Source organism: Sebastes umbrosus, chromosome 1 (assembly GCF_015220745.1).
Source record: "Sebastes umbrosus isolate fSebUmb1 chromosome 1, fSebUmb1.pri, whole genome shotgun sequence".
In the NCBI taxonomy this organism is placed as follows: domain Eukaryota; kingdom Metazoa; phylum Chordata; class Actinopteri; order Perciformes; family Sebastidae; genus Sebastes; species Sebastes umbrosus.
Genome location: NC_051269.1, coordinates 20,665,546 through 20,687,861, shown reverse-complemented (window position 1 = coordinate 20,687,861; position 22,316 = coordinate 20,665,546). Strand labels below are relative to the sequence as shown.

The following is a 22,316-nucleotide window of genomic DNA, read 5'->3' as shown; positions in this document are numbered from 1 at the left end:
CCTGTCTAACGGTAAACTGAGAGACGCCTACAGCATATAGAGGATATACCAGAGCCCCTCTATAGGAACAACAGATTAGAGGAGGACTGTACAGACTGTGCTGGCACTGGAGACATCTCACTTTGTAGAAACACTGTAGCACTTTACACTAAAGTCAGCACAGAAACCAAACAGGACAAACTCACTACAGGAGTAAAGAATAAGTTGTTAGAGAAAGTAGAAACAGCTGAAGACAGTTTGTCCCTCAGTCAAACCTCCTCTCTCTGCTTTCCTATCAGTCTCCACCTTCTTTTCTTTTTACACACAAACTCACAACTATCAGCTACAAACTAGAGAGGAGCAGCAGGAGAACAAGCAGCAGCACAGTCAGCTGGAAACTGCATCAAGTTTGGTGGAAACTTTCCCAAAGTTTCCAGCCGAAGTTTCCACCATGCTTCCACTTAACCCACTGTCTAACACTCACACTCACAGAGACAGGGAGGTGTACCGGGGTCCAGACACACACACACTGATCCGGTAACCAGCCGGTAAAACAGAAACAAAAGCCGCTGCAAACAGAAGGAAACTGAGAGTGACTCACATGCAGAAGAAGCAGCGGACGGATGGTTTTTCTTCTTCTCTTTGTGAAGCTGCAGAGTTGGATCATGATGATGCAGAGCTGAGAGGCCCCGCCCACCAGGAGGAGGAAGAGGAGGAGGAAGAGGAGGAGGAGGAGGAGGAGGAGGGATGAAAGAGGGGGCACCAGGGGGGAGAGGAAGTGTTTCTCTATTGGTGTGTGGCTTTTTGGGAAATGTGTTGCGGGTTTTGCAACATTGTGTGAAAGCCTCAAAAAAAAAAAAAAGAAGAAGAAGAAACAGGGAAGAAGAAAAATCTGATCATAAATATGAAAATTCTTTCGGTTTGTCAAACCTTTTAAAGGGACTGTTTGTAAGAATCAGAAATTGCTTGTTAACAGCGACACCTGTGGCCGTTAAGTCAACGAAAGTCAGCGTCGGGCTTGTGCTCGCTCTACATAGACATGAACGAGCATCGCTCAAAACAGTGAGGCGACACACGTCAGCTAAAACCACAATATCACTCTATATTTCACCTGCTTGGCAGTAATGTTAGCTGACCAGACGAAGGTCTCTCCATGAATCACTGCTGATCCTAGTGTTGGCTTTTCCTGCTTCAGGAGGCTGAAGCAGGAAGAGAAACGTTATCGTCTCCGACCGCAGCCGGAGGGAGACACCGACACCCGGTCGGAGACGATAACGTTTCTCGCTGCGGAGCCCCGTCACTTCTCAAGACACGGGAAACCTCTGTTGGTCTGGAGGAGCTGCAGCATTTATTTCTGCACAAACGTCCACTGTACATTCACTAGATATTCTCAGAGCTAAACTAACTCTTCTGCAGTGTGGAGTGAGCGCGCATGCACGTGAGGTGGAGCGAGAACGAGCGCGGTGTGTGAGTGAAGGCAGGCAGGCAGAGGAGCAGCATACAGCAGAGACTCCGGTCCTGGAGACCAGAGCTACGGTCTCCAGCGCATACTACGACCGCGGCCAACACTGTTTTGCAAGATGGGCTTCACTAGATATAACTTTGCGGTTTTGGTGCTTCCGTGTGGTTTGCGTTGGAGTCTGATGGTACGTGTCCACAGGGAGTCTGAACAGCGTAGCCACACGCGAGCGTGCATATGTGAGCGCGCATGGGAAACCGACCCGGTAGATTTATACGTGTAAAAAGTTACAAACAGTCGATTTAAAGTGGCAGTGGGCAGAATATTTTTGGCATCATTGGGTAAAAATTCCATAATAATCTTTCAGCATATTGTAATTCAAGTGTTCTGAGAGAAAACTAGACTTGTACACCTCCTCATGGCTCTGTTTTCAGGCTTTAAAAAATCTAACCCGTGACGGGAGACTTTGGCCAATCACAGGTCATTTCAGAGAGAGAGAGCGTTCCTATTGGCTGTTCATTCAACGGTGGCAGCTGTCAATCACTAAGCCCGTTCGAGATGAGCCAGGCCTGTGCAGAATTGATCACCGGCGATCGCCCGCGCAATGCATGCCGGTTAGATTTGTGTCCGACTTGATGCCGACTTGCTCTGACATCATGCACACGTGGGCAGCGATAACCTCACGAGATCGAGGCGGCCGCAGTTTTTAGAGCCAGGCGCCGCAGTTGCTCTCCACCGACTGCAAGTCCCAGGGCATTATGGGAAACGCCTGGCTCGCGCCTGATCAAAGAGCTGATTGGCTCTTTTTTTTTTACAGCAAACACCACGTGTTGTAGAAAGTCACAACTTTCTGTGTAATTGTAATATTTAACACTAGATTGTATTCATCTCGTGTTGTGCAATGAAGGTTTCATCTGTTAACAAACATATCTTGTATGGTTGATAATAATAATTATTGTAATAATGAAGGTTATGTATATATAACACTTATTAAAACGAGTGCTCATTACAATGTGCTTTACGAGGTGAACATAAAAATAATAAAGGATATAATCCAATGCCAGACACATGCACATTTCCACATATATTTACAAACAAATATAGATAAATCCCAACGTGGTCTGAAAACTACAAGCGGCCTACAGATCAGAACTAACAGAAAGTAACTTTTTTTGTGACTCTGTGAAATTCCACGAAGTCTGCCTGAAACGGCTGGAAACTGTCCAACTTGACTGCAGCTTTTTGTCACCACCCCTTGTTGCTGCCGCCTGATCTCGTCTACTTTCCAGGCGAGGCGCAGTTCATCTGGAACGAGCTAACTCGCAAACTGATCAAACAGTCAAACTAGGCAGCGCTGATCAATCAATATGAAATAATATTCTGTTACTATAATGCTTATTTCTCACCTAAAATGTTTTCAGAAGCATCTTGTAATGTACTATTTAGCTGTAAAATGAGAACGTTTGCTCTGGCTGGTGGGCGGTGCTTGGTTTTTCCTCAACAGATCTCAACATGGCTGCCAGGTCCCAAACTTTCTCATTTTACAGCTAAACAGTACACTACAAGATGTTTCTGAAAACATTAAGGTGAGAAATAGGAATTACAGTAACAGAATATTGATTAATATTGAATCCTAGTTTGACCGTTTGATCGGAGTTTGAGAGTGATTGACAGCTGCTCAGAGACGGCAAGGCTCCAGTTCAGCTCTGAGTGGTTGTTTTCCTCCGGTCTGTGTAATCTTGCAGATGCCATTAGGGGCACCGGAGGACACAGAGGAACATGATTTATTTCACATTACCTGTTCACCATCAACATTAGAAAAGCCTTTGAGGATGAGAACTACGTGTTTGGTAAGTAACGCAGTCTTGAGAAAGGCTGGGGTTGCAGCAGTGTAAACTTTCCCAAAAACGTAATATCACAGTCCATAGCTGCTGAGCTCTGACACAATATCACACATTTCCTGTCTGTCTTTATTGTCAACTGTCAAATTAAAGGCTAAAACTTTAAAAGGAAAGTAAAAATTTAATATGTATCCATGCAGATCAACTTTCTTTATATTTAAAATCCTAAATACAGAAGATTATGTGAGTGAATCACATCAGTGATCGGTGGACGTCATCCTCTCCACCTGTATCTGTCGCACATGTTGGTGTTTCCTGTGAGGTGCAGGGTGGAGTTATTTACCCGACAAATGTGAACACGTTAAAAACCGCAGAGACCAGCAGAGACACGTGTCTTCCTTATCTGACAGTACATGACACAGGAAGTGAGACAGACTCATACGCTCCTCCAACAGCGAGAGGGAGGAAATACAACACAGGCTACCATCAATTTTAGCAGGAAATAAAGAGAAGTGGACTGTAATGTAGTTTTATCTCTAACACACTGTTGCTGCAGTGCATTCTGGGATGGGCTGCAGACGGAAAGGACATCTCAGAGTTGATCTGATAGTGACATCAGCAGAATGTCAGACCGCACAGAGACAGGAACAGAAGAGATAACAGAGACGCACGAGAGACGAGAACCAGAATAGTATAATGTTCTATAATAACATAACGGTGACAGGAGCCATTCTGCATAATGAGTACTTTTACTTTTCATTCTTTAAGCACATTTTGCTGATAGTAGGCTACTTCTGTGCTAAGTAACTTTTTGAATTCAGGACTTTTACTTGTAATGGAATATTATACTATAGTATTTCTGCTTTTACTTCAGTTCAGATCTGACAATAAAAACATAATAAACAACAACGAACCAATCAATTTAAAATAGCACTGAAAACACACATAAGCAAACAGGGCTCTATTGCAACCCTAAACCACATTAATACATCTCACATGCATAAATAACTAAATAAAATGTTTTACAGATAAAATGATGTTAACAGTACTGAGAAATGAAACCTATAAGCTACAAAATATAGAGAAAGAAATATATACAGATGTCAATAAAAATATTAAAGGTAGGGTCGGTAAAGATATTAGAGACATTCTTTGTTCATATATAATCAATAAATCAAATGCTCTGACCAAAAAAAAGAAAAAAACTGGTATCTGTGGCTGTCACAAGACTGTAATAAACCCGTCCAATCATTTCATTCAGCCCGAATGTGATGATTGGACGAGCTACCTGCCTGTCTACCTTCGTGCTCTCTCTCATTGCGCGTCACCGGAATCTTCCACAAGCTGCTAGATTGACAGCTGTGAGTACTAACAATAGCCCACTCGCTGTTTACGTTAATTTGATGTTCGTAATGATAATTAGAGTGGCTTTGGAGGCCTGAAGGGACGGACTGTCAGTTTTGCCGACTTGGCAACTTTCTCTCTAGATATAGGGACTTTTGGAGTGAGTGCTGTTCGCTACTGCCATTGGAAAAGAGTTGTCACCACTGGGCTTGTCTCTTCGGTTGGATCATTTTTAATAATAATTTGTGTCTGATAAGGCTTTTACATGAAAAAGTTCACTTATGTCATTAAAAATTGTTAAAATTACATCTGTTATTGAAAAATACAGAATAACCTATATGAAAATGTAAATATTGGTAATTTCTGAAAATGAATTTATGCACATTGGCTTAGAGTGAGCTTTCCACAGGTAACTGATCACAACAAATATGGGTTTTCTGTGACCCTCCACACTGTGTATAAACATGACCTTCCCATCATAATCAATAGTCAACCTGTTGAAACTGCAGACAACTTCAAGTACCTAGAAATATTCTAACATAATAAACTCCGGCTTACAATTTCCCCTTGAGAAAATTGTTATCTATTCTATTTTTAAAAAAAGGGTTATCTCCTCTTTCACCGGAAGCAGATATCTGAAGCTTCTACCTTGAGTCTCACATGTCGACAATCTGAACGTTTTTTTCAGCTTTCTGAGAAAGTTCAGATCAGGGTGAACTCTCTCTTATCCTTCAGTCATTAACAGTTCAGATTCCTGTGTACATTCAGTATCTCTCCACATCTTATCTTCTTTCATTCACATAATATTCTAACCACAGTCTGTGTTCCACGGCCGTATGTGTTAAGTACATATACAGTATATATGTGTGAGTATATGTCTCTCACCAATATAACATATGTCACATACAGTATATACCATATGTATTTCAAAATATAACAACAATAGCAAAAAAATAACATAAAAGCTGAGATAAATTAGATATGGATAAATTGTTCCTTATATTAATTGGACCTCCATCCTGTAAAAACCAGGTAAAAGTCTTAGTGAGATTAAAATCTCTTTTTCAAGAGTGACCTGGCCAAGAGGGCAGCACAGGGCACTAACATTGTTACAACAATAAACACAAACCACACAGACAAATAAATCTGTCACACATCACAAATTAATGTGCACAATATCCAGTAAATGTGCAATACAAAAAAAACAACTATAATACATAAAACAGGTATAATTTAAAAAAAAAGTCTGAATGGAGGTTAAAGAAAAAGTAAAATGCTTTATTTCTCACTTGAATCAATAATCTCAATATTATTTGTTAATGTACTGTATTATACTATACTATTATGTATTATATTATATATTACTGTGTTATATTTTTACTTGTCTGATAACTTCATACTGTTTCACATGTGTAGTCGTAAACAGATGTGATGTGACAGAAGCAGGTGAGTCTCAGAGTTTATTTTCAGCTTGAACGGTAACATACGATTAATGATCTATAGCAACAGAGTATTTGTGAGTACTGTAACAGAGTAATAACATCATCAGGTCGATCAAGTTAGTAGCAGAGATGGTTGATAATTACAGCATTGTTTTAAGGCATTTACATCACAGATAAAGGGGCGTTACACTCAATTACAATTACGTCACATTCAAGCAGCATCACTTTAGTTGAGACAATAAACAGCAGAGGCCACGTTAATGTAATGTTAAAAAACGCTCTGAAATCCGCGAATTAACAGTCGACTGCTTAAAAGTGTTTTTCTTTTGTTGACAATAGAAAAAATTAAACTTAAATAAAACCCCAAAAGATAAACAATAAGCAACATGGATATCGTGAAATGCAGAATGGAAGGAATATGTCGTATTTATGAACTGATATATGGCCATATATACATTAACAGTAGAACCTGAAGTGGCTTCATCCTGTTTGTCACAGATAAACGTGTACTGAAGGCAGACAGCAGGCGGCAGCAGAGCCTGAGTCAAACACAGAGCGCCCTCTACAGGAGCTCAGCTCTACTGCAGGAGGACAGTTTAAAGGGACACGTCTGTTTATTTTTGTCCTGACATTTAATGTTGACATCAGCTGAAACTGGAGAGCTAAAGTCAGCCGTAAACATGACACCAGTTATGCTCTAAACTAACTAGCAAAAACTAAAATAAATTGAATATTTTTAGCAAATTTCTGAAATTTCGTCAAAATAAAAAAACAATTTTCATCAATAACCTTTCTGTTATTCTAGAGGACAAGAGCAGTAACTCTGATACATTCGGACATTTCACCGCTGCATTTGGGTTGAATTAACTTGTATATTCTGGTCCACGTAGACCATGAGGGGCTTTTAATCAGTCGCTATGACAAAGTTGTGGTTATGTATAAGCCCATTCAGAAGATGCATCAACCAATCTTGCTCATTTCATGCGCAGGGCTGCACAATGCGATGTTCAGGCTTCGGGAGGTGCGTGCGTTAAGTCATGAGCATAAATGTTGCACAGAAACAAAGTCAAACTCATGCTGTTATCTCGCCTTTGATCTCATAACGTCATTAAACGGAACATATTTAATGGCATCCTGGCGTGCGTGTGTGATTTCTTTTGGTTTATTGCGCACCAGCTGGCACCCAGGAGAGAAGCACTGCTGTGCACGGGTTATCTTAATGACGTGTTTAATATTTAATTGCTTGCTTGGTGTTAGACTTGATGTGGAAATAGCTTTAGTCTGTTTTTATGTTGTGTTGTTTCAGATGTTTGTTTTATCTTGAAGCCAGCAGCTTCAAGATGACCAACACAGGAAACACAAAAAATTTGATAAAGCCCTTTAAAGGAACAGTGTGTAGCATTTATGGGGATCTATTGGCAGAAATGGAATATATTATCAAGTATGTTTTCTTTGGTTTTGTTTTCACATTTTTGCGTCAGCCACCGCAGTTCTCCTACACACTCGGCACACGGCAGAAGTTTCAATTGGCTGCAATCTGCAACCTCACCGCTAGATGCCGCCAAATCCTACACACTGCACCTTTAAGTCGTGTGACCTTGACAGATGTCTAATTGTATTTCTTCTCCACATTCATTTCTGTGACTTAAGTCTGTAAATAAGGCTGTAATCGACTTTTACATTACACTGCGCTCTACCTGACCGCTGTTGTCAAGTGGAAAACATGCATCTCCAAATCCTTTCAAGATCTAACAAAAATCACCTTGTTTAAGCACCGAAGAGCTTTAAAGACTTTTGAGGAGGCTAAATCTTAGCTCATTGCAAGGTGTAAAAATAATCACCAACATTGGAGATGCAAGGTTTTCACTGGACACCAGTTTCTGGTTGCTGCAGGAATATTCCAGCTGTCGAAGCAGTAAAGTCCCCTACCCAGAATGCCTTTCAGCGCTGCAGACTGTTAGCTGGCTCAGAGTCAAAGCGACAGAGAAGCAGTCGCAGAGGCTTTAATGGACTTAATGCAGGACAGGAAACACTTAGCAAAGCTTCACATTTATCATAATGTTATGATGACGTGATGATGTATTTTCTTCTTTATAAAACAGAGGTATGAAACATTTAGGAATAATGTTTCAACACTTTGGTGAGGTTTGTTTTTTATCATCATACAGCTGAATGTGACAAACATCAGATAGATTATACACAGAACACACTGAGATATGTATGTTTCTATACTGGAAAATCATGATAATATTTTCATTCTGCCTGTACACCAGGCAGATCACCACACCAGAAACATCCTCTCTCTCAGTCAAACCCCACCTCTTGCTTGAGGCATCATTAAACCCGTCCTCCTGTACTGCACCAACTGCTATTTAACCATCTAAAATAACTGGTTTCCCCACTCCCAACCTGCCAGCCCTCATTGACAGTGACACCACTTGCAGAGCGCTGACCATAGCACACAACCATAGACTGTATATAAAGATGGACGACATGGCAGCTCCCCAAAAGTGAAGCCAAAACATCCTGATCGCCCCCTGGTGGCTGGCTGCAGTATAGGTCATAAATCCCACCACCTCCATGTTAGTGGATAGGACATGGGCCAAACTAAAAAGTCAAAGTACACGTCAAATACAATTTTCCCAAAGATGGTTTCTGTCATTTTAGGTAGTTTTTATCACGCTGATGTATGTTCAAGTGTTCAAGTTTGGTTTTAACAGGTTATTTGATGCTCTAAAAAGGGGGTGAGACGTCATGATTGACAGCTGTGATTGACATCTTCTCTGAGTGAAGTAGTCGCAGCCAGAGGCTCGAGAATTGTACAAGAGAGGAGATGTAACTGCAACTTTCCATAACCGTCACCAGTCTGTGTAATGGAACATGAGTCAATTTGATCATAAATGTGGTTATAGACATATTATGGTTAGTTGTTGTGTCTTTCTAGCCAAACAGCTAGCGTGGTGCTAACGTAGCAGCTAGGTAGTTCACGCTAACAAGCTGCGGCCATACTCGGCTCGGGCAGGTGTGTGGGCGGGACCTTGATTCCGCGGCTCCACCCCCCGATTACTACTGTGCAGACTCTGGCTCCAAATGACGTCAAAATCTCCAGATGTCAGCTCCCGTATCCGGGATATCTTGGCTTCACTTTTGTACAGTGGGAGGAAGTGGAGATGCGTCGTCCATCTACATATACAGTCTATGTGCACAAAGCTTCTAAACAAAAATATTCAGTGAAGACATGCGAATTAAATTCGCTTCGACACTTTCTGGTGTGACCAGACCTTTTTTTTTTTTTTTTTTTTTAAAGTTATTTTTTTGGGGGCATTTTTCCATTTTTATTGACAGGACAGTGGATAGAGTCTTGGAAAGGGGGGAGAGAGAGAGGGAGTGGATGTGGAAAGGGCCACAGGCCGGATTCGAACCCGGGCCGCCGCGGTCAGGACTGAGCCTTGTTACATGGGCGCCCGCTCTACCAACTGAGCTAGCCAGGCGCCCGTGACCAGACCTTTAGAAAAACAAAAGTGATCTGCTTTTGTTACCAGAGTCATAAAAATCTTGATCTGTTTGTGGTGGAACCTCTGATCTCTACAGTTTAGTCATTAACGTGATTTCCAGCTTCATGTCACATTAAACCACAGATAGAAGAACCAGGTTAAACCACGTGAACCAGATTCTATTGCTGCTCTATAAACTGTGTCTCTGTTCCCCATACAGAGCAGCATTCACTTCCTCCATCATCTGATTACAATACACACATAAAGAATTATCACATATCATATATTAACCTCTGCCAGATGAAAATCTCATATCTCCATATTTATTTTTATTTACTATTTCTCATTGACTATTTACTTATCATCAATTTTATATGTTTCTGCCTTCTGGGCTGAACACTCCTGCTTGTCCTTAAAACATTAATGTTTTGGACATTTTCCATGCAATATTGAGGACATTAAATGGCACATACTGGCATAATGTGTGTTCAGTAAAAGTGTTTTGTAACAGAAAACATATCTTTGGTAAGTGGTCATGTTGTCAGAGACATGATGTTCAACACAGGTGTCCACACAGAGACAATAATGGGATACATACAGCAGGCTGGTTTAACCATAAAATATACATTTTTTCAATCTTAAATTTGGATACCTACAATTTAGTTCTAAATGTGAAAGATTAAAAGTTTATCTAGATTAAATGTAATTCTTGATATGAAGGATAAATGACAAGAATGTCTATTATTTTCTCTCATCAGGACACCTGGTGGAGCATCACGGTGTCCTAACAGGAGGTAGAGTCAGAACTGAGCGGACAGTTTTGGAAAAACAGCAGATAAATCGAGTCCCTCCAGGATTGTTTAGTTAATGTGGAGACAAATACTTGATGCCAGTACTGAGAAAGTTACGCCATACCTTCCCTTTCTTTTTGAGTGAAACATTACATACTGAAGTTTCAGTTTTGTATTAATTTCAGACAATATTCAAAATTAATTCTTTATCACAAACAAATGTGTGTCCGTTTAAGTACATTTAACATGCTGCAAAAGTGGGACCCGACCACTTGTGGGAACCCGGTGGGAACCACTCTCCATCTAATTGGACGATTTTTGTGGAAAACTCTTAATGTGTGCAGTGGATGGTTAAAAGCTGTCCTGGAGGGAGGAGATAGTATTAAAAAAGAAACAGAATAACTGTTTGGGACAGTGTGTGTGTGTGTGTGTGTGTGTGTGTGTGTGTATGCGTGTGCGCGCGCGTGTGTGTGTGTGTGTGTCTACTGGATGACACAGCAGCAGGTTGCAGGGTAATTGTCAGCGCTGACTTGGTTCTCATTGCCGTAGACGAAGTAGACGTGAGAGTCGCCTTTCCACTTGTAGTTGACTTTAGTGATGGGGATCAACTCGACCGTCTGCCTCTGAGAGAGAGAGAGAGAGAGAAAGAAATGTTACCTTGCATGTTATCTTATAATTCCAACTGACGCCATTTGGGAGAGAATTGTTCATGTTAACTATTTTTTTGGACAGTCTTAGACCATAGGAATAACATGTAGGGATTTTGAAAGTGGGCGTAGTTCCCTTTTAACCCCATATGCTCCAGTGGAGCTGCTCACATCAGACTGTGGTTGTACTGGGCAGCTTCCAGGTCTTAATGTGTGTAAATGTGCAAATGTGATCAGGGCGTTCCTGCAAAAGAGAGGCTTCCTCTCAGTGAAACTTCCGTGAATAAATAATGGTTATCTCTTCCAACCTTCCTGTGCACTCACAGCATCTGAGATAGATCATGAATGACTTGATACCTGCATGAGCACTAAAAATTATATTATTTAGGCTACAAAAATCGCTTTCATTTACAACAACGACTAAAAAAAAAGAGTGGTCCTCAATGGTAGCGACAGTGACACCTATCTTGTCTTTTCATCTTTGAGTTTCTCTTGAATCTGTCAGTCATGCAGCTGTCTGCTGGCCTACCTGCTGCAGGATCCTGGAGGTCTGGGCGTACTTGCTTTGGTGGTCTCTGACCAGACGCTCAGAGGCCTCAGAGATGGCCGGGTTTGGGAACCCGAGCAGTGGGTAGAGCTGAGAGGAGACAGACAGCTAACATTAGCGACATCCTTTAATTACTCCATGACCCTAAAGAAGCATAATGAACAGAGGAGAGTCAGGGTTTCCTGCAGCATATTATAATGGAGGTGCCCTGTCTCGCATGAAATAAATAGAGCCTCCAAATAACATCAGGAGAAATTATTACAATTATGAAATATAAAATTAAGTTTTAAAGATTGAGGGAAAACAGGCAGCGGAGCATATCACACAGCAAAACTCAAATATTTAATAAAAGGGAGTCATACAGTAATTAAACTCACTGGCCACTTTATTAGGTACACCTGTGCAATCTATTGCAATTCAATGCAACAGCTCTGCCATAAATGTATACCTTTTTGTTGACATTGTCAGAAATCTGTTTATTATTGAGGTTGTAGTTTGCAGTGGAGTTGTACTGGACTACATTGTATTAAGAGGTGTTTCTAATTTTTTGTCCTCCCTATTTATGAGGGCTGCCCCTATTTTAGTAGATTAGTCGACTAATTGGTTGTTTGGTCTTAGTCGACTGAGATTTCTTTAGTCGATTAGTCGTTTTTAGTGCTTTTTTTCATCTAGAATGACTTATTTCCAAGAAACTTATGAGCACATCTCTGGCAAACACAAGATTAAAAGTGTGTGATTCTTTGTGGAGAACTCAGTCTTACTGATCTCTCGATTAAATTAATCGATTAGTTGACAAAGAATTTCTTTGGTCGAGGACAGCCCTAACCACTATCCATGACCTCAGTGCTAAACATATAATTGAATTAACACCTCTATGGCAGTGAAAAAAAACTGAACATTATAGGCATCATAAAAGTTAACTTTATGACAGGATTGTAGCCTACTAGATTGTACAGGTGTACCTAATAAAGTGGCCACTGAGTGCATATTGATAACAAGATGAGCAGTGTTTACCACCACCGCTTTCTAATGCAGTAAACCCTGAGAGCTTTTATTTAATTAATGCAGTTTTATAATGTGTGCGTGTGTGTGTGTGTGTGGTTCAGTGTGTACCAGGTACTGGTTGTTCTTGAACAGCTCCTTCCCAGTCACTGAACGGAGATCATCAACCTTTAGGCCAGAGTTCTGCTGCACCACGTCGTCCTCCACATTGTTAGTCCTAAACACGAATACACATATAAACATACACACATAGAATAATATACACACATACATCATTTCATTAGGGTTTTTTAGTTGGAAATAGTGTACAGTGTGTATTTGTATGAATTTGAATTCACGTGGTGCAGGTTTAGCTTTACACCACCAGAGGTCACCAAAGTGTGATCCAAGACAACGCCACTGCTCACCAAATCCATGTAAGGGAACAGTGTGTAACATTTCGGGGGATCTATCAGCAGACATGGAATATAATATTCATGACTATGTTTTCATTAGTGTATAATCACCTGAAACTAAGAATCATTGTGTTTTCGTTAGCTGAGAATGAGCCGTTTATATCTACATAGGGAGCGGGTCCTCTTCACAGAGTCCACCATGTTGCTCCGCCATGTTACAGAAGCCCAGAACAGACAAACCAAACACTGGCTCTAGAGAGTCTTTCACGTTTTTACATAACCTGAAGGCCACCCTAGTTCTCCGACACGCTGGTGGAACTGTGGAAACGTGAACCGCAGAGTACAAAACCGCGGTACCGCCAGCAGCCGTCTGACTTCTGTTGCTCCTAAAGTAGTGTTATTATGGTAAGGATGGCCTCTGAGCGAGGCGAACGACATTACAACGGTTTTGCACTCTGCGGCTCACATTACCCTCATCTTGGAAAAGGAAGAGTGAGTGGAGAGGTACTTGGTTGCAATCTGCAACCACTCCACTAGATATCGACAAATCCTTTAATATTAAACTACATTAAAGCCACTATGGGTCAATCCATACCAACTCACCAAGATGTCCAAGTTCATGTCATGGACTTTCTTGAAAAAGATCTTGCTAAATGTAGCTTTGGAGCTGAAAAACCCACTTTGTAAGAAACTAGTGCAGTGCCTGTTCAGAACATGCCTGTTCAGAACGGGCTGCTTGGCATGTGGCGTTGCCGTTTGCAGTTTTCTCGAGAATGTTTTTCAGGACAACTGAAAAATCTTCAAGGAACCAGGGGACATCTCAAGGACCTCTGGAACCTCATCAATTGGACCTATTTAAAGGGACTATTTGTAACTTTCAGAAATGCTTCTTAACAGCGACACCTGTGGCCGTGAAATCAACGAAAGTCAGCGTCGGGCTCGCGCTTGCTCGCTCTAAATATACCTGAACGAGCATCACTCAAAACAGTGAGGCGACACACGTCAGCTAAAACCACAATATCACTCTATATTTCAGCTGCTTGGCAGTAATGTTAGCTGACCAGACGAAGGTCTCTCCATGAACATGATTTAGATCTGGTCCTAGTGTTGGCTTTTCCTGCCTAAGTGCAGGCTGATGCAGCGGGGCTCTGCAGCATGTCTCCTCTGCTCTCTCCGCCCGCAGCCGGAGAGAGCAGAGGAGACACCGGCACCCGGTCGGTAACGAGAAGACAACATAAATCTCTGTAGAGCTCTGTCACTTCACAAGACACGGGAAACCTCTGTTGGTCTGGAGGAGCTGCAGCAGTTATTTCTGCACAAACGTCCCCTGTGCATTCACTAGATATTCTCAGAGCTAAACTCTTCTGCAGTGTGTAGTGAACGCGCGTTCACGTCTAGAGGTGGAGCGAGACAGCGAGGACGCGCGCGAATTCTGAATGAAGGAGAGCATGCAGTGGAGACGAGGCTCCAGCCACACGCGAGCGCGCATATGCGAACGCGCATGTGTGACGACCCGCTACATTTATGCGCGTGCAAAGTTACAAATAGTCCCTTTAAGGGCGCATGGAAACTCCTAAAAGACCCCTGGAACCTCCTTTAAGGACCACTGGAAGATCTTTCAGGACCTGTGGAACATCAAGGACTCAGGGAACCTCCCCAAGGAGCCCTGGAACCACCAAGGCTCAATGTGATGGGATTTTCTATTAATTCCTCTCTCATTGGTCGGGTCAGAGTGTTTCTCAGAGTGTCCCTCTGTTGACGTTATTGGGTTGGAATCCTGTCTAGGGGAACCGCCGTTATCTGTACAGCTGTGTATGTAGTAGGGACCATAGAGCCAGTCGCTTGGGCAACCTGGGTCAGAGATGCCAGAGGAACCGAGTAAGTCAAAACATGATAAGGGTAAAACACTGAGCACCAGGGAGGAAGGGCAGAGTTGTGAGGCCTCTTCCTTCCTATTGAGTTAACTTGTGTATCAGAAATTCCACCACACCCAATATAACCTCCTCACGTACCACTATAACATCTCCAAGGTCTCAGCGAATCTCCTCTCTCCTCTTTGGAACCCCTCAAAGACCCCTGGAAACTTTTTAATGCCCTCTATAACTTCATCAAGGACCATATGAACCTCCTTATTGCCTCCTGGAAACCCTGCAAGGTCACAGTGGCACATCATTATACATGCCTCATACATGACCACATTCTGGATAAGTGTTTAGACGTGATGTGCCTTACGGAAAACCTGGCATCAACCAGATGTTTTTTTCTGTTCTGAATGAGACCTGTCCCCCTGGCTATTGTTACCTCCAGAAAGCCCGCAGCACGGGTCATGGTGGCGGTCTGTCTGTCCTCCTCCCCAGGACTAAGCTCAGCAACAAGGGTGATCGGGCTTTCTGTTCCGCCACCCCTCTCCTTTGTCCTTCATTAAGGACCTCTGGAACAAACAAGCCCTTGGATCTCTTTAAGACTCCATCAACTGAAAGACCACTGAAATCTCTCCCAGGACCACTGCAACATCTTCAGTGTCTCAGGGAATCTCCTCAAGCACCCCTAGAAACTCTTCTACAACTTCCTCAAGGACCATTTGAACCTTCCCAGTGACTCCAGGAAACCCTATGGAACATCATCAATGACCCCTTGGACCTCTTTAAGGCCCCTTAGAAGCTCCTCAAGGACCGCTTAAATCTCTTCCAGGACTCCAGGAACCTGTTCATGAACCCTGTAACAGTTGCAGTATCAGTAGCCTACTTACCACTCCACTTTGAGCTTGATGTAGGCCAGAAGTTGTCGTTTTCCTTTACAGGTTTCACACTGCTTCGTTGCATTTCCATTACATTCGGTACACCTACACACACACACACACACACACACATACATAGTCAGACATGACACACGTTTCTCATTCTTCTGTAATCTGATCCAAGTGTACTGACTGTACAGTGTAATTTAAAGGGCGACACTCCTGTTTTTCTTGTTCTAGTTCATTAATTTCATATGTGGCTGAACATTTTTCAAATAATGGATCACTTGTTAGATTGATTTCCTTCCTTTCTCCCAGAGAGCCAATGATTTAACCATTCCTTTAATAGAAACTTTAGGGAGCTTTATGTTTCTGTCCAAATTAAGTTATTGTTGTATGGCAATTTTCTGTCTTTCAACCTATTAAAAGGAAGCACTGCGTATTTGAAAACTACCCCCTCCATGTGCAGCATGAAATCACATCTCGGGTGCAATTATTATTGATTGACATTTCAGACACAATCCAGGACTCCCCGACCCCCCTTCAGGACCTTTCTTTGCCTGTACCATTACAGCGATCGCAACTCTCATCCGTCCTCGTCCCAGAGCCGTTGCACACCCAGCACGGTTTCTATACAGAAACACACACACACACACACACACACACACACACACACACACACACACACACACACACACACACACACACACACACACACACACACACACACACACACACACACACACACACACACGCACACACGCACACACGCACACACACGCACACACACACACAGGATTAGTAACATGGAGAGTTTCATTGTAAATCCACATTAAATTAATTCTGACTGATTTTATCTGTAAACTACAATTATTATGAAGCTTATTATTACTGATTGATTATTAATTGACTGATTGACAGTCTTCTTACATGTCCATCTCCATGGCACTCCTCACACGGCTTCATCCCTGAGCCATGGCAGCTGTCGCACTCCTAAACACACACACACAAGTTAAAAATAACTTTAGTGTATGTTGGAGTCAGACTAACACGCTGAAGCTGACGGAATGCTCCACATCAGAATGCTGCTCTCTGATTGGCTGTCAGCTATCAGTTACAATACATACATACATGTTGAGGTCAACAGTTTGACTCATGTTCTAAATCTGAAGGTAACCATAGCAACAGTACTGACGTTAGCAGTAAACTTTTAGTGCTTTCAAACAAAACTCATGAGCTCGTGTTTACAATATGGGAAGTCGTGTACCCGATATGCTTGGCGTTCAAGTGGTTAAGTCGTGAGAACACCGCTGCTAAGCAACGTCAATATTAACGTTACTAGAAGCCACAGAGACTAACAATTTAGCAAGCTAGCAAACGGGTAACATAATACAGTAAATGCAAAGGCACGATGACAGAGGAAAATGATGAGACCATTGGGAATATCAACATTTTCCTCAGACATATTATACAATTACGAAGAATCACAATATACGACTAAAACTACATAGATATGTAGATATTCACTTATTATGGACCGAAAAATTAACTTCCATGGCCTCCGCCATTTCTGACAACGTCAACAAACACGTCACAATTCGTGAACTCTGAGCTTTCAGAAACTTTCCACTTACGAGGTCGTGCATACCACAAGAGGGGGGCGTTCATATGGACTCTTCTTGTGAACACGGTAAACACGACCCCGTTGGAAAGCACCAAAAGTCGGGAGTCTTTAGAACCTCTACATAAAACCTCTCAAACCCTCTCAAAAGACCCCAGGAGCCTCTTCAAGGACCTCTGAAACCACCAACGGTCCCTGGGACCTCTTTAAGGCCACTGCAACATCTTCCTGGACCCCTGGAACACCCCAGGAACCTATTCAAGGACCCCTGTAAGCTCTTCAAGAAGGCCTGTAAAACCTTCTCAGTGAACCCTTGAATCTTTGGGATTTTCCCACCTCCTCAAGGACTCCTCAAATATTCATACGTTAAACTCCTGCTCTCTGATTGGATGTCAGCTGTATTTTAAAATCAAACATAGTTCAGGTCAACCGTTTGTAAATCAGAGGGTAAATCAAACTGCAGGTAACCATAGCAACAAGACAGTCTTCGACAGACAGCGTCTGTTAACCAATCACCTTGAGGGAGGAAGTGTAGGGCACGCGGATCTCCTCCGTGTGATTGGTGAAGAGGTTTGGAGTCGTGGCCTGGATCTCCCAGGGCCGGGGTGCGGTCTGGGTGTAGAAGTCAGCCGGTTCACCTGTCAGTCACACAAGAGAGACGTCACACCCACCTGTCAATCAAAAAACACCTGACACCTGCTGCTCTAGTGATGTCATCAGGGTTATCTCAGCTTGGGCCGATTTATAACAGAAAACCTGCGCTGAGTAGGTGTGAAGTTTGAAAGACGTGGGTGTTTAACAGGCTGAGACGGTCTAATAAAAGACACTATCCAGCTGCATTATGGGAAATGTAGGCCCCAGTGTTTTGGGAGGTTTTGATCCATACTAGGGACTAAAAATGGGGATATCTCAGACTCTGCTGCACAGATTTTGACCATTCTTGTAAATTATTATTTTTTGAAAAGGAAATACTGAATCACTGGAGGAGAACTGGTTTAATGTGACTGAGAGCTGTTTTCCAACCAGAAAAGTCACCAGAAATTGTTCATCAATCCCACCTTTCTGCCTGTTCTCTAGATAGAAAAATCGAACTGCCTGCCTTTCTCTCTCACTTATTGGAATTAAACAACATTAAAGAAGCAATTAGTGGACCTTTAAAGCTCAGAATTAGGTTCAGGTTGCACAAACGTCTGTGTGTTTGTTTACCTTCATAAGGTTTGGTGGCCCACTCAGTTGACCTGGACTCAGTGAACGTTTCCAGTCGATACTACAGAGTAGAAAACACACCTCAACAAGAAGCATAACATGTGTGCAGCAGTGTTAACGACATTTGAGCTGACAGAGACAACAGTGTTACAAATAGAAATAATAACAGCAATATTGACACATTAAAAGTAAAAACAATAATCACATAACAGTAATAGAAAACATAATTAGTAATATTTACAGCGATGGTTTAGATTTAGGAAACTGAATCAGAAGAAGAAGACAGATGCGGTCTGGTCAATATTCATTACAGATGACATGAGTTTCATCTTACTGTTTTTGATTCAGTGTGCCTTAGCTACATTAGTATCAGTATCTCCAAATAAATGTCCATAAATCCGATTAGAACTCGCAGAAAAAGGACGCTATTCAGAACTTCAGAACTTGCCTGAGAATCATCACATCTTTAAGTTTTCTTAATATTAAAGTAATCCAGTGATAGTTGTCAGTACATCCATGGGTGCATTACAAAAAGGAACAGCTAATAGCTAATTGGCATAACCTTTAAAACTCAAGTTGTAGCCACCAGCTAACTAACTGACTCCATGGAAATATGAGAAGATCCAAAACATGGAGCATGACTATCCCCCAAACTCAGGCACAATACAGTGTAGTGTACGTCACCTGTGTTTTGGCAGTGCTCAGAGCACAACACACAATCACTGATGACTCATGTGAAACACAAGAAAGGCATCAAGAGGCTTCATCAGTTCTTGATATTCACAGCATTATGGCTTGTTGGCATTTTAATGTCACATGAGAGTCTCTGAGGTCACATGGCAGTCATGTGGGAGTCATCAGAGCCAAATAACTAAATCGTTTATAAACTGGTGTGAAGTGATGTCATACTGTCCGACACTGATAAAAGGCCTCTTCAAACTGTCTCTGTGTGGACACATGCAGTCCTTTAGATGTAGAGCATGGAGAGACCCCTGGTATGAACATATGATCTGTGATCTGGATAATGAAAAACTTAAGAGATCAGATCAGATCCCAGCAGGTGCAAATATTTCCAGCCCTACAAGACACGACTGGAGCATCCTTAAGTAACAAACACACCAGTAACAGCACCAGTCAACATCATAAAGAGCGTGAATATCACGTCACCCTGTAGGTGTTGAACGGCTCCATGCTGGTGATGACTCCATCGTTGACTGGACCTTTACCCCAGCAGCACTGATACGACGTAAAGCTCTTGAATGCCTCGCGGGCAACATCCTCCGACAGAGTGGGGATGCTACAACACACACACACACAAACACACATGATGAGTTTAACCAGAATATCCTCACTGAACGCAGTCTTTTTCTCATTATGAGCATCATGTGGTTGGCTGGTGAGACAGGTGATGTCAGGCCTTACCTCCATTCGTCAGGTGAAGGCCCGGGTTGGGGCGGGGCTGAAGGCTCGATGGGCATAGGAGGGGGCAGGAAACCTCCTGCAACAACAATGACAAACTTAAACAAGTTGCAACAACATAAATATAATGTGAAGAGTTGTGGTGTTGGACTCCTCTTACCTCCTCCTGCCACGGTGCCTTCGTAGCCAGGCACGTTGCCAAACATGTTGGCCGCGGGGGCGTTGAGAGGTGGATACACGGCTGGAATAAACAACAGGAAACACTTCACAATGTATGGGTGGAGCATGGATGGAGCATGGGTGTGCAAGGCCTTTCAAGGAATAGTTCAACATTTTGGGAAATAACTTATTTGCTTTATTGCTGAGAGTCAGATGAGAGGATTTATTTCTCTCTCGTATCTGTACGGTAAATGTGGATGTGGTAAATAAGGAATGGAAGAAATAGGAAAAGACAAGGAGGAGGTAGAAAAAAAAGATGTAGGAACGAAAATAGGAGATAAAGAGGAAAAGGAGTAGATAGAAAAGGAAAATTGGGGGTAAAGAATAAGTGGAGTAAGTAGCAAAGGAAATGAGGTAAAGAATGTGAGAGCGCAGTACAAAAGGGGAGGAGGGTATTTTGAAGGAGCGGTGGAGCAGGTAAAGAAGGGTAGGAGAAGGTGGAGTAGGGGACGAGGAAGTGGACGGAGAAGAGGAGGTAGAGAAGATAAGGAAGGAAGGAGGTAGCGAGAGGAGGTAGGGAAAGAGTGGAGGAAGTAGGGAAGGAGTGGAGGAAGTATGAGGCGTGGAGAAGGTAGGGAATAAGTGGAGGAGGTAGAAAAGGAGTGTAGAAGGAAGGGAAGGAGTGGAGGATGTATAAGGAGTGTAGAAGATAGGGAAGGAGTGGAGGAGGTAGGGAAGGAGTGAAGGAAGTAAGGAATGGAGAAGGTAGGGAAGGATTGAAGGAAGTAAGGAATGGAGGAGGTAGGGAAGGAGTGGAGGATGTAGAGAAGGCAAGGAGTAGATCACCATATTTCAATTTATTACAGTGTCCAAATTCACATTTTGCTCCATAGTTTGTTTCATTTTATGACGTTACATTCTAGCTATGTTTTATTTTGACTAAATGTGTTCTTCATATTGTTTTGTCTCCATTTGAATACAGTCTCATACTGCACTATATGCACAGTCACTCACTACTGGGATTGTTTCTTTAACTGTCCAGAGGAAGATAGGCCCTAATCAATCCAGTGGACTTTGATAAATTCAATGGATCCATCAATAAACCTGTAAGCCTGATAAAATGCATCAAAAAATACCCTAAAAAAAAAACTCATACTACAGTCTGAATGAAGGATTTATCTGGACTGAATGAAAAATAAATTTAAGTTAAATTAATTCAAAATAGACTGACTTTTGTTTATTATATTCAGATAGGCCTATGTTATTTGTAGTTGTGTAAGTCTTTAAAAGCAGCTTCCTTTTTGCAAAAACTGCATTTGTACACAACAAATGGGCGAGTCCACAGTTTTTTTCTTGCAGACACCACACCTCCACAAACCCAATGCACTCAGACTCATTACATCTAACTATCTATCTTTAAATTTAAAATTTAAACTAAAATTTAATTTTAAAATGAACTAAAATCCGTCTTAAACCGTGTTGAAGTTGTGTGCAAACCTTATTGTTGTTATGTATAAATACCCTATGTTTGCAGGGCGTGCATGTCTGCGGTCCAGCCTGTTACTGGAAGAGCCCTGCAGCAGCAGCTGCATGGTGTTGCGGTCAGTTTGGTGACATGTGTAATGTTGTGTCCTGCTGTGTGTTTCAGTTCCTACCTGCGCTGTTCATCCTGCTGCTCTTTGATCAGTATCGTATCAATAAATCCAGACAATTCCTCCTGTAGCTTGACACCACCGTTATGTTACAAGCAGCTGTCCAAAAGTGTCCAAACACCCACAATAAAACACAACTTCCGGTGAAACCTTAAAAAATAAAAGTCTAACTGACTTGACTTTTCAGCTTTTTTTTCAGAATTGAAATGATTAAACCTGCAGTAGGCAGAATGTTTTTGGCATCATTGGACAAAAAAAATCCATAATAATCTTTCAGCATGTTGTAATTCAATTGTTCTGAGAGACAACTAGACTTCTGCACCTCCTCATGGCTCTGTTTTCAGGCTTTAGGCCAATTTTTTAGATTTTGGCCAATCACAGGTCACTTCAGAGAGAGAGCGTTCCTATTGGCTGTTCATTCAACGGCGGCAGATGTCAATCACTCGCGAACTCTGATAAAACAGTCAAACTAGGGAACGCTGATCAAATATGAATCAACATTCTGTTACTGTAATGCCTATTTCACACCTCAAATGTTTTCAGAAACATCTTGTAGTACACTGTTTAGCTGTAAAAAAAAA

General features: G+C 42.0%; 2 protein-coding genes across 3 annotated transcripts in view; both read right to left on the bottom strand.

Annotated features, from left to right (window-relative positions):
• Positions 1-728, bottom strand: part of st3gal8 (ST3 beta-galactoside alpha-2,3-sialyltransferase 8) — a 29,031-nt gene extending 28,303 nt beyond the window's left edge. Inside the window, exon 1 of one of the 2 annotated variants that reach the window (XM_037766085.1) lies at positions 581-728. The gene's annotated coding sequence lies outside the window, so the exon portion shown is untranslated. Of the gene's footprint in view, positions 1-469; positions 492-580 lie in introns of those variants that run through there. The other variant, XM_037766101.1, reaches the window with a different exon arrangement.
• An 8,989-nt stretch (positions 729-9,717) lies between these two features.
• On the bottom strand, positions 9,718-21,903 carry LOC119492559 (protein SSUH2 homolog). Its single transcript, XM_037777081.1, has 12 exons — positions 21,739-21,903; positions 20,085-20,165; positions 19,928-20,003; positions 19,673-19,802; positions 18,506-18,566; positions 17,816-17,937; positions 16,609-16,671; positions 16,229-16,308; positions 15,691-15,783; positions 12,658-12,763; positions 11,527-11,634; positions 9,718-10,973 (listed from the first exon to the last, which is right to left on the bottom strand). The coding sequence occupies exons 1-12, from the start codon at positions 21,749-21,751 to the stop codon at positions 10,833-10,835; spliced, it is 1,074 nt and encodes a 357-aa protein (XP_037633009.1). The 5' UTR covers positions 21,752-21,903; the 3' UTR covers positions 9,718-10,832.
• Between the last annotated feature and the right edge of the window lie 413 nt (positions 21,904-22,316).

Excerpts from the sequence above, each read along its gene's own strand:
- LOC119492559 (XM_037777081.1), bottom strand. Across the intron at positions 18,567-19,672 it reads AGCCGTTCAACACCTACAGG|TATCGACTGGAAACGTTCAC; the intron begins GTGACGTGATAT and ends TCTACTCTGTAG. Across the intron at positions 16,672-17,815 it reads CCTACACTTCCTCCCTCAAG|GAGTGCGACAGCTGCCATGG; the intron begins GTGATTGGTTAA and ends GTGTGTGTTTAG.